The 12,348-nt window shown below is 36.6% G+C and overlaps 1 protein-coding gene across 1 annotated transcript; it reads right to left on the bottom strand.

Annotated features, from left to right (window-relative positions):
• Positions 1-6,650: 6,650 nt before the first annotated feature.
• Positions 6,651-10,660, bottom strand: LOC121753958 (auxin-responsive protein IAA8-like). Its single transcript, XM_042149270.1, has 7 exons — positions 10,504-10,660; positions 9,346-9,765; positions 9,045-9,268; positions 8,722-8,948; positions 8,484-8,625; positions 7,759-7,820; positions 6,651-7,017 (listed from the first exon to the last, which is right to left on the bottom strand). The coding sequence occupies exons 2-7, from the start codon at positions 9,724-9,726 to the stop codon at positions 6,980-6,982; spliced, it is 1,074 nt and encodes a 357-aa protein (XP_042005204.1). The 5' UTR covers positions 9,727-9,765; positions 10,504-10,660; the 3' UTR covers positions 6,651-6,979.
• Positions 10,661-12,348: the final 1,688 nt, after the last annotated feature.

Here is a 12,348-nt window from a genome sequence, read left to right as displayed (position 1 = left end):
AATTAACAAATTTTTAGAAATGAGTAAAAATATATATAAATAAAAAAATTTCAAGAATGCACAGAATAAAAATTAATTAAAACTATGGCACATGGTGGGGATTAACTCGGATCTTTTCAACAAATTAATTATGATGTGAAAGATCAGATAACACTGCCGTCACATAACATAAGTACCTAACAAATATCTCAATCTGATTTTGATATCACTTGTTTGAAATCAATTTTCTTACTCTTTGGAAAGTAAAAGGACAAGAAAAACACTCATTTTGGAAGTCCCAATTAACTCTTTTTGGATGACCTTTTTTTAACTATATTGTTTGAAATATTTCATAAATGGTAATAGGCTCCATCTATCATATTTCACTATTTTTTTAACTCACATTTTATGATAAAACTAATACTCCATATAAAAGCAATATTTATATTTTACTATTTTTTTTCACTAGCTTTCCTTTACTTTTCTTAAATTCCATGTCGAACTCAAATGAGACTCCTAAAGTGAGACGGAGGAAGCATTTAACAAGAAAATTAAGTTTTGATTATTATAAAAATCATAAAATGAAAATATGACAATACATTTCTTAATATTAGAGCAAGCACAAGAGTTGGGGGAGAGCTGGGCTCGTGCCGTGACGAGCTCGCTGTTGTGCACGTGCCAGAACGAGCACGCTCTTAGCTAAGAGCATTAGCAACGGGGCGCCCTTAGGCGCGCCCTATGCACCGCCACGTCATCATTTTTATCCTCCTACCCTCCCACCTGCAGTGTGGCGCTCTAAGGCACGCCCTATGCATTATCTTTTATTTGAATATTTAAATAACTACAAAAATTGGGAAAAAACTTCATTTCATTTATAAAAATTAATACATTACAATACGAATTAAAAAAATACGCAAACTCAGCGACGGCGGTTACGTGCCCACACTTTTTTTATAAAATTAACTCCTATATAAGTGAGGAAATTACAAATAAACGCATATACTATAGATATGAGGAAATTACAACTGATGTCAAGAGGGCTCGAACTCGGCACCTCATGCAATAATGTCTAAGCTCCTTGCCGCTAGGACAAAGGCTCTGGACCGGTTACGGGCCCACACTTCTTCAATCATGTCGTTCATGAGCTGGGCATGGTCTTGTTGGTTGCGCATTGAGGCCTGTCTAGATAGAACCTTATTGAAGCCCGTCGGTAATCCTCTAGCGGGGGGCTCGGTCGTCGTTCTGGACGAGCTAGATGCACCTTCATCATCGTTCCAGTCGGTGATGGTCCCACCTTCATGCTCGACTATCATGTTGTGCATGATTATGCACGCATACATGACATCGGCGATGACTTCGTTGAACCAGAGACGAGTCGGCCCTTTCACAATTGCCCACCATGCTTGGAGCACACCAAATGCCCGCTCGACATCCTTCAGCGCCGCCTCCTGCTTTTGCGCAAATAAAACCTTCTTCTCACCAATTGGGCAGCTGATCGTCTTCACAAAAACAGGTCATCGTGGGTATATGTCATCGGCCAAGTAGTACCCCATGTGGTATTGGCGCTTGTTGGCAGTGAACTCGATGGCCGGGCCGTTGCCATTGTATTGCTCGGTGAAGATGGTGGATGAGTTGAGGAAGTTAATGTCGTTGTTCGACCCGACCACGCCGAAGTAAGCATGCCGATCCAGAGCCGATGGTCAGCGACGGCTTCGAGGATCATCGTCGGGTGGCTGCCCTTGTATCCACTAGTGAATTGGCCTCTCCACGCCGTCGGACAATTCTTCCACTCCCAGTGCATACAATCGATGCTCCCTAGCATCCCAGGTAAGTCGTGCACCGTCTCGTGCATCTTCATCAGGCCCTGGCAATCAACGGCAGTCGGCCGACGCAAATATGTGTCGCCGTAGGCCTCCACAACTCCCCTACAAAATCTCTTCAGGCACTCCCAGCCTGTTGTCTCCCCGACGTGGAGGTACTCGTCGAAAATATCCGTCGTGGTGCCGTAGGCCAACTGACGGAGTGCTGCCGTGCACTTTTGCAACGGTGTAAGGTCGGGTCTGCCGACGCCATCTTTCCGATACGTCATGTATTCATCACGTGACGATAAAGTTCGGACAATGCTAAGAAAAATGTAACGCGGCATTCTAAACCGGCGGCGGAAAACGGTCGGTCCCCACTTTGGTTGCTCGGCAAAATAGTCTGTAATCAGACGTTGGTGAGCTGCCGCGTGGTCGCGTTGGACAACCGTCCGACGTCGAATAGGCATGTGGATCTGCTCCGCCGCCGCCGCCGCCGCCTCCTCGCGCTGCATTTCGACTAAGCATTCCACCATGGCCTCTTCAACGGCTGCATCTAAGGCTTCTGAGGTCGGACTACCTGACTCCGAGGAACTAGAACTAGTGTCGTCGTCGTAGTTCATTTTGATATGTGAGAGAGGTAGAAATGTGAGAGATGAGAGAAATGAGAGAGGCGAGATGTTCGTATGAACAAGTGAATGAGAAACGAGGTTTAAATAGACAAAATTCGAAAAAAAAAATCAAAAACGCGTGCCATCGTCCGCCGAGCCCACAATGGTTTAAATACTTTTAATCAAACAATGTCGGACAAATTTTTTATTTAAAATAAAAAATATTTAATGGTTTACAAAACTTTTTTCCTCTTTAATCACACAATGTATGAAAAAAATTTCTTACAAATTCGAACAATATACTCATGGTAAGATAAAAATATAAAATAGTATAATATTAAATGTATTTATCCTATCAATATTGTATTTTATTTTATTTTTCTTTGCTGTGGTTCTGTTTTAAATTGAATAGACTTCGTGACTTGGGTGTGCTGAATAGGTGCCACTCCCGGCCTGTTGTCTCCCCGACGTGAAGGTACTCGTCGAAAATGTCCGTCGTGGTGCCGTAGGCCAACTGACGGAGTGCAGCCGTGCACTTTTGCAACGGTGTAAGGTCGGGTCTGCCGACGCCATCTTTCCGATACGTCATGTATTCATCACGTGACGACAAAGTTCGGACAATGCTAAGAAAAATGTAACGCGACATTCTAAACCGGCGGCGGAAAACGGTCGGTCCCCACTTTGGTTGCTCGGCAAAATAGTCTGTAATCAGACGTTGGTGAGCTGCCGCGTGGTCGCGTTGGACAACCGTCCGACGTCGAATAGGCATGTGGATCTGCTCCGCCGCCGCCGCCGCCGCCTCCTCGCGCTGCATTTCGACTAAGCATTCCACCATGGCCTCTTCAACGGCTGCATCTAAGGCTTCTGAGGTCGGACTACCTGACTCCGAGGAACTAGAACTAGTGTCGTCGTCGTAGTTCATTTTGATATGTGAGAGAGGTAGAAATGTGAGAGATGAGAGAAATGAGAGAGGCGAGATGTTCGTATGAACAAGTGAATGAGAAACGAGGTTTAAATAGACAAAATTCGAAAAAAAAAATCAAAAACGCGTGTCATCGTCCGCCGAGCCCACAATGGTTTAAATACTTTTAATCAAACAATGTCGGACAAATTTTTTATTTAAAATAAAAAATATTTAATGGTTTACAAAACTTTTTTCCTCTTTAATCACACAATGTATGAAAAAAATTTCTTACAAATTCGAACAATATACTCATGGTAAGATAAAAATATAAAATAGTATAATATTAAATGTATTTATCCTATCAATATTGTATTTTATTTTATTTTTCTTTGCTGTGGTTCTGTTTTAAATTGAATAGACTTCGTGACTTGGGTGTGCTGAATAGGTGCCACTCCCGGCCTGTTGTCTCCCCGACGTGAAGGTACTCGTCGAAAATGTCCGTCGTGGTGCCGTAGGCCAACTGACGGAGTGCAGCCGTGCACTTTTGCAACGGTGTAAGGTCGGGTCTGCCGACGCCATCTTTCCGATACGTCATGTATTCATCACGTGACGACAAAGTTCGGACAATGCTAAGAAAAATGTAACGCGACATTCTAAACCGGCGGCGGAAAACGGTCGGTCCCCACTTTGGTTGCTCGGCAAAATAGTCTGTAATCAGACGTTGGTGAGCTGCCGCGTGGTCGCGTTGGACAACCGTCCGACGTCGAATAGGCATGTGGATCTGCTCCGCCGCCGCCGCCGCCGCCTCCTCGCGCTGCATTTCGACTAAGCATTCCACCATGGCCTCTTCAACGGCTGCATCTAAGGCTTCTGAGGTCGGACTACCTGACTCCGAGGAACTAGAACTAGTGTCGTCGTCGTAGTTCATTTTGATATGTGAGAGAGGTAGAAATGTGAGAGATGAGAGAAATGAGAGAGGCGAGATGTTCGTATGAACAAGTGAATGAGAAACGGGGTTTAAATAGACAAAATTCGAAAAAAAAAATCAAAAACGCGTGCCATCGTCCGCCGAGCCCACAATGGTTTAAATACTTTTAATCAAACAATGTCGGACAAATTTTTTATTTAAAATAAAAAATATTTAATGGTTTACAAAACTTTTTTCCTCTTTAATCACACAATGTATGAAAAAAATTTCTTACAAATTCGAACAATATACTCATGGTAAGATAAAAATATAAAATAGTATAATATTAAATGTATTTATCCTATCAATATTGTATTTTATTTTATTTTTCTTTGCTGTGGTTCTGTTTTAAATTGAATAGACTTCGTGACTTGGGTGTGCTGAATAGGTGCCACGTGGCGACTGATTATTACATATTAATAGAGGCTCGTGTGCACGTGATCTGCACTCGATTGTGTCAGTGTCGCCTATGCATGCCTTTTCTCTATTTCCACTTTCATCCCTACTACTAATATATTTTTTTTTTACTTTTTCCAAATATTATTTCTACCTTTATTTTGGTACAGAGATAGAAAATAAGCACTTTAGATCACATATAGCATTTCCTAGTCCATTTCCTAGTCCATTTCCTACTTATATATAGGGCTGGGGAAAAATACCGAAATAACGAAATACCGGCCTTATCGTACCGAAAAAATATCAAAAATACCGAATTTTTGGTATACCGTGACTTTCGGTACGGTATGATACCTTACCGAAAAATTTTGGTAAGGTAACGGTATGGATTTTCAAATACCGCGGTATACCGCTGCATACCGAAATTCGGTATATACCGTAAATTAAGGTATATACTGTAAACTAAGGTATATACCACAAAAATATAAGCACAATTATATATAAAATATATTTTATATATTTTTAAATTATAAAATCTATTGTGAAATATAAATATAATTATGAATAAATTATATTTAATTTATTTTTAAAATTATAAAATATAAATAATATTCTAAAAACTCTAATTTTCTATTTTAATTGATGTTGAAAGTCATGTATACCGAACTTCGGTATGGTATACCGAAAATGAGGTACGGTATCGGTATGGAAATTCGTCATACCGAAAATAAGGTATACCGAAGTTCGGTATACCGAAAACTTTGGTAAGGTAAAGGTATGATTTTTTCGCATACCGTATTTACGGTAAGGTATACGGTATGGTAGTTTCGGTAAGGTATACCGTACCTACCCACCCCTACTTATATACACACAAATATGATATTACTCATATTTGTGTGTATACAATAAGAGATGAAGTAGGAAATGTCGTAGGTGATCCTCCTTGAAAAATAAGATGCTTAGTACAGTATGTTAAATAAAAGAAAAATAAAGTTAATGAATTGAAATAAAATAAAATAAAGAATTAAACAGAAAAATGATATACTAGTATTTTTTTGCTGAAAATATAATAACTCAATTATCTTAGAATGTTCCAAAATAAAAAATATTGTTAGACGTTTGCTTTTTAGATTATTCTGGGAAAAAGATCGTGCTTAAAATTTCAATTAATGTAAGAACTTTTTCGCATCTCATTTAGAGGCAAGTGGAAATTATTAATCGTAAGTTCGTAACTGAATGTGATTCTCATGCATCATCACAAAGGTTTAAAAATCACTAATATTAGAAGGAAATCCAAATTGATAAACCTATATTTATATGTACATGATTTTAAAATTCTATATTCGGTTGATTCAAAGAAAGGTAACAAAAAAAAATCTGAAAAAATAGAAAAAGTATGCGACTTTTCAACATTCCGATTTTCTAACTAATTTTTTACTAGAATGGGAAAAGTTTTTACTAGATTTTACTACTAGTTTGTTAGTATATTTTTCATTTTTCATTTTTCAGTGGGTTAACGAAACCATGTTTACCCATATTGTGATGTTGATATAGTTGAAGATTCAAACATCAAGGTATTTTTCATACCTTCGGTCTTATATAACAAGGTGTTTATCTAAAAAATCAAATATATGCAGGTGAATTAATTTGTTTGGCATGCATGTTGATGTCCATTTAATAAATCAGATGATTGAGTCTTATACTATTAATCTCACTGATCCAACACAATTAAAATTCGAGAAAAATTAATCTTGAGCGACCAAACAACCCCGAAGTCTAGTACGAAATAAAGCGTAATTTGTCATTTATAGTTCTAGTCGTCCTTTAAAAGCCCTTATTCTAGTATTTTGGTATTCAATACTCAATGTCCTCAAAATGACACATTATTTTTATCGAGATATTTCACTATCTGTTTGATTTTTATATCCAATATAAGAGAATGCTAAATATCACGAATTGCATCCAAGCATAAAAATGAAATGGACTAATAATACTAACAGCAGCAAACGCAGTCTTTAAATAGCACACATAATCAAGTTCGATAAGAAATGCACTTTACAAACTAATAGTAGTATTTGATAAGTAAATACACAAAACAGCATCCACACTCTACACCACACAATAAGTAGAGTATCACATTACAAGCTTCACAATAAATTTTGTAGCAATGCAATATAACAACCAGACATAGCACCTGCCAACGATCCGCTATCCAAAAACCAACAATAAATATACGACTTACCGCACCTTGGCAAGAAGCCTACAGCGAGTTACAATGTCGCCACATAATGCTGGACTGGAACGGACCATTTCATGTCGAGCATTATTTCTTGCTTTGATTTTTTTGGACAGCTCTTGGAGCTGCACGTAAGTTCGCCAATGTCATGTTTAATATCAACAGGGTGATCAGCGAAACCGGGTAGTAAATATTTTACTATGAAATGCAGGAGTTACATTAACACTAACATGTCTCTACTTAAGCAATTGCATCACTCAATTCTTCCACAGATTAGGCTTTCTAGATACTCCATAGGAAAAATTACTATGATAGCTAAGAAACAAAGAATGTTGAATCAAATAAGTTCGGAGTCCCAAGAAACAACCCCCCGTGTCTGAATCCTAAACCTCGTTTTAAAAGAATGTAATTCTTAGATGATCACACCATTTGTGATCTCAAGCATGAGTAAATGAGTAAACCAAATGTGTCCTATGAAAACAAACATAACAATCTTCTACGATCAAACCATATGACACACTAAGACGATCTTAAAAGTGAATTTCTCAGAACAGTTTCTGAAAGCCAATTTAGACGTACCAGATATTTTAATCAAGTATATCGTTCCATGGATTTAGAGCTAAAGCATGAAAAATTAACTTGTCTACGACGGTAACGAATATTTTTTAGAATTTGATCATGAGGGTCCCTCCACCAATAGACTTTCATATTTATACATGAAAGCCACTAAGTGGCAGGAATATCTAGAAATACAACATGATTTTCTGGTTGATGATTAATCAATTGATCTTGTAAACATTCGTGAATATGAGAAAAGTTGAACAGCGCAAGATTCTATCAAAACTATGAACAAAATATAAACTCACCTAGCCCAATTGCATCCGAACTCTTCATGATCCTCAGCCTCTTACACGTGTCAATAAACATCCTATAAGTAAAGTAGAGTGATGCCACATTACACAAATTACTATAAAGTCTCAAGGTTCAAACAATTTTCATGTTTCAAAACAACTTAAATGTAAAAATAACCAGAACACTATCCAAGGCCTTGACAATTGAACAACCAGAATCATATTTTAGGCTTCACCAATCGAATATCCAGAACAGTATATCCATGGCATGACTCCATTCACTACCTTGCAGTAACACATGACACAAAGTAAAGGCAGTTCTAAGTACTAATCGAGGCTGCAGCTAATATCCAAGAAGCCCATCTATAATTGGTTGTACATTAAATATGGAGTATTGCAGTTCATAAAACATTATGTTCAAGCAAGGTAAAATAGTTATCAGGGATTCTAGTATTATGAGGTGATATTGGATTATATATCAAGCATAAAACTTCACTTTTTATGACACATAATGATAATGAGTAGAAGCCGTAACCCCATCATAGGGCAAACTTCACAATTTCTTTCTAAGCATTTACCATCTACAACCATATATCTTAGGTAATCAATTTAGAGGTGCATTAGGTCTTGAAATAATGTGCAGAACTACCAAATTAAAATCATCAACATATGGTATCATGTAAACTGGCAGATGAAAGCCAATTAAAACAACTAGAAAACAGAAGGTGGTTGGATCTTACTCCCAAGGAACATCGCCAACAAGCATCCAGTCGCCATCTTTATCCTCGTAAGTTAGAACATATTCAGATCCATTTAGCAAGTCCTTCAATTTGCTCTCACTCATCATCTCACCCCCAGAAACTCCATGGGAACCATACTGGCCTGCATCATACAATGACAATGACTTTTCCTTCTAGAAAGAACTTAAATAGCGGTATTAACTTATAAAGAATCGACCCATACAGCAACATAACTCACCTATCGTAAAGCAGCTGAACATTTTCTCAAGAGCAGATGAGAGTCCCTGGTAGGCAGAGTAAGTTCTGAGATCGACCTTCCTTAGGTATGGGGCACCATCCATGCTCACTTTCACAAAGGATGCACCAGTTGATGCCTTACCATCTACCTCTTCATTGTTCTTTGAGGTCGATGCCAGAGTATTTTTTCTGAACTGTCTGACAGGTGGCCAACCAACAACTTGTGCCCTGCAAGACGAGTATGAGATCAAGAAATGTAATCACAAATTTTATATCTCAAAGACAAAGTATACAGTACTTTTCCTACCATCTATTACGACTTACTTGGTAGCAGGGGCACTAGCATAGTTATTATTTGCAGCAGCAAAATGACCCGGGCGGCTCTCAGTAGGAGCATGAGGCATCTCTAGCGCAGCACCTTGGTATACCGCATCTTTCACCTTAGTTGGTTGTGTTGGAGAGACTTCTTTTGAAGCTTTGATAATGGGGTTCAAGGAATGCCTAGGAGAGAGCACAGCATCAACTTCCGAAGCAGAGAGATGCTTCCCCTACATGACAGGTTCAGGATTTACAATACAAATCAGGGAATAGAAAAGGAATTGATAAATTACACTTCCCCAATCACCTCTGAGGTTCCATTCATAGCATCAGAAAACCCTCTTTTGTTTCCTGTAACAAGTGACTTCAAGGGATGAAGAGGAAACAGCAGCTTCTCATCGATTGCAGCAGAACTCACGGGACAATGCTCTGAATGCCTCCCCAGAGACAGGGATCCCGGGGGCCCAAGCCTTAGTTCTGTGGCCTTTAAGTTGAGACCACTCGGACTGTATTCTGGCGTGTTGGATAATGGCGAGCTATCAACGGATGAACAGTCAGATAACCCCATGTAGTTACGCTCCTTGAGTTCTGATCCATTTTGGCAGACACTTTCTAAGGAGGAAGAATCCAGCAAGGTAATGTTGCTTTGGTACTCGTCCCCACCAACACCGAGCAGAGGCGCAGACATCAAGATTTATGCGGTAGTCTAGTTATAAACTCAGTAAAACTACAAATAAAACACAGATTACATCAGATTTATTCCCTTCTCGATGGAAACAGAAAACTCACACAGCTCCGACAACAAATTAAATGCAACAAGTTATTATGATCCGGAATTTCAATAATTCAAACCCAAACTAACACTGCAATCAGGTAACAACAGAGTATCAAAATCTCAAAATCCTACTCTGGCATAACATAACCATGGATTTGCTTAAAATGATCGTCGTTTCGCAGTCTCATCCTACAGTACGACAATGTATTCAATCTATCAAACCATAGCCATGGAAGCTTTTAGCTCCAGAGCCAAGCTAACACCTTCATATACTAACATAGATTAAACAGAAAACTGAGCACTTTCAATGGTTAATTATTGCTGTATTTTTGTTGAAAATTAAATGCATTAATTAAATCTAACAGCTCCCTCCCTTAAAGGAAATCATCAAAACAAAGACGCCACAGCAGATTTTGACCAAATGGAACCAAAACCTACTACTTCAGAGAAAATGCATAAATTAAAACATGTGAAAAATGTTGACAACTATATTCCATAGAAATGAAATGAAACCAAAAAATAAATAAAAAACACAAGAGCGAGACGAAATTGAAGAAGCTAGCATATTAACAACACGCTAAAACACAAAACGCAGGAAATTTCTCTCGAGAAATAGTGGAATAGAAACATAGGTAGGAAAATATAAACCCCAAAATCAAGCAGCTCATACATAGTAAGGAAGAAATTTACCAGTAAATTAGCAGCAGAGCAGCTAAAAGGAGAGATTTGCAGGAGAAATTCGTACAACGGAGAGAAGAACTATGGACCTTCCATGTGTGACAGAGATAGTAGAGTTGATTTTGGTGTGGGGATAGAGTTATATTCCACATATGAGAGAGAGAAGAAGAGTAATAAAAAAGGAGAAATTATAATTTTAATTTTCCCTATTTTGGGAAGACAAACTTAAAAGATAATCCAATTTAGGGCTATCATTTGTTTGTTGATTATATCGTGTTTTCTGTTTCTTGCTATTTTTAGTGTTGGTGGATTAGGATAACCGATAGCGTGAGAATGTGTAATGTTCCTACAACCTTATTTTTTAGGAGTGATTTTGGATAGAATGTTTATCTTTATTTATATGATTTCTTTTTTGTATGATCTGAATTGCTTTGTATTGCATTCGTCCATTTTTAGAACTGTCTAATATATATTTTACTATTTATATTATTATTATTATTATTATTAAATGGAGTGTAAATATCATCATAAGGAGACGTCAATATACTTGTAAATTTATAAAGGGATTGGTTAGAGTACACACCACTTTTAATATGAGAATATAAATGGATTGGTTAGAATAAAAACCACTTTTAGTATGAGAATATTGTATTTGCAGCAAAAATTAACTTTATCAGAAAAAATTACCCCTTTCTTTACACTGAATGTAGCACTTCTTAATTATATTCAATTTTTCATATATTTTTTTTATTTCTACTCTATGAATTTTTAGTTCAAATAAAGATTTAATATATGCACACTACCAATAATATAGAGACAGATAAAAGCAAATATAACTACTTAAAGTTTTCCACTACTCAACATTATTCAAAATTTAAGACAAAATTATTCAAAGCCCGTCATCATAGTTGTACCAAACGAAACATAATTGTCAAAATGATGTTTCCCCCATTTAAAAAAAGCATATGATATTTTAAAATAAAATGAAATTAAATGATATAATAAGTGTATAATACTGTACAGTTTGATAATTGGCATAATATGATTTGTAGCTACACGCATGCACAAACATAAAATGGATCTCACAAAAATGCTGTCGGATTGTGTAGCCCACTCAAACCTCAAATTAAATTATCTTATCCTACTCCAATAAATATCAAACACCAATTATTATTTATGGTTTTTAAAATTAATTTAATGTCCGTAATCTCTGGTTTTATTTTGCTCTCTCTTTACCATTTGATAAAAAGAAACTTAATTAATAGTACTCCATAGGAGTTTCGATTGATTAACTAATATTATTAGATACTTAGTCTTGAATTAACAATATAGACATATTAATAACGTGACATGTGTTTTGAAGAAAATCATATCATAATAACCTTATATTATTATTATTATTATTTTATTTCATAATTATCATTTATAATAATGCTATTAACTATAAAATTTCATAACTCATAATAACATTATACTAATATTTAAAGCTTTTAAATTAATTGATCTTTTTACCAATTAAGCTTCTCAATTTAATAGAGAAAAAGAAACTTGGTTAATACTTATGACTTTCTTCACCGAATTGAGGCACAAGTATTTTTATAGAATAGCATAAAAAATACAAAAACCTTGTAACAAAACTTGTGCAAGAAGCCATAGAAAATGATTCAACTTTTTGGAAAGGTGAAATAATAATGGCTTCCACTTTTGTTTGATTGATAATTTGAAAGTGAAAGAAATACTGTAGTTTTTATTGCATTTGAGAATTAATTGATCATTAAAGTAATTTTTAGAACATACTATTAACATTGAAAAATAGCATAAATTTTACTTCACGCTGATATATATCTAATATATATG

The sequence above is a fragment of the Salvia splendens genome, chromosome 1 (genome assembly GCF_004379255.2).
Source record: "Salvia splendens isolate huo1 chromosome 1, SspV2, whole genome shotgun sequence".
Lineage (NCBI taxonomy): Eukaryota > Viridiplantae > Streptophyta > Magnoliopsida > Lamiales > Lamiaceae > Salvia > Salvia splendens.
This window is presented reverse-complemented; position numbering and strand designations above follow the sequence as displayed.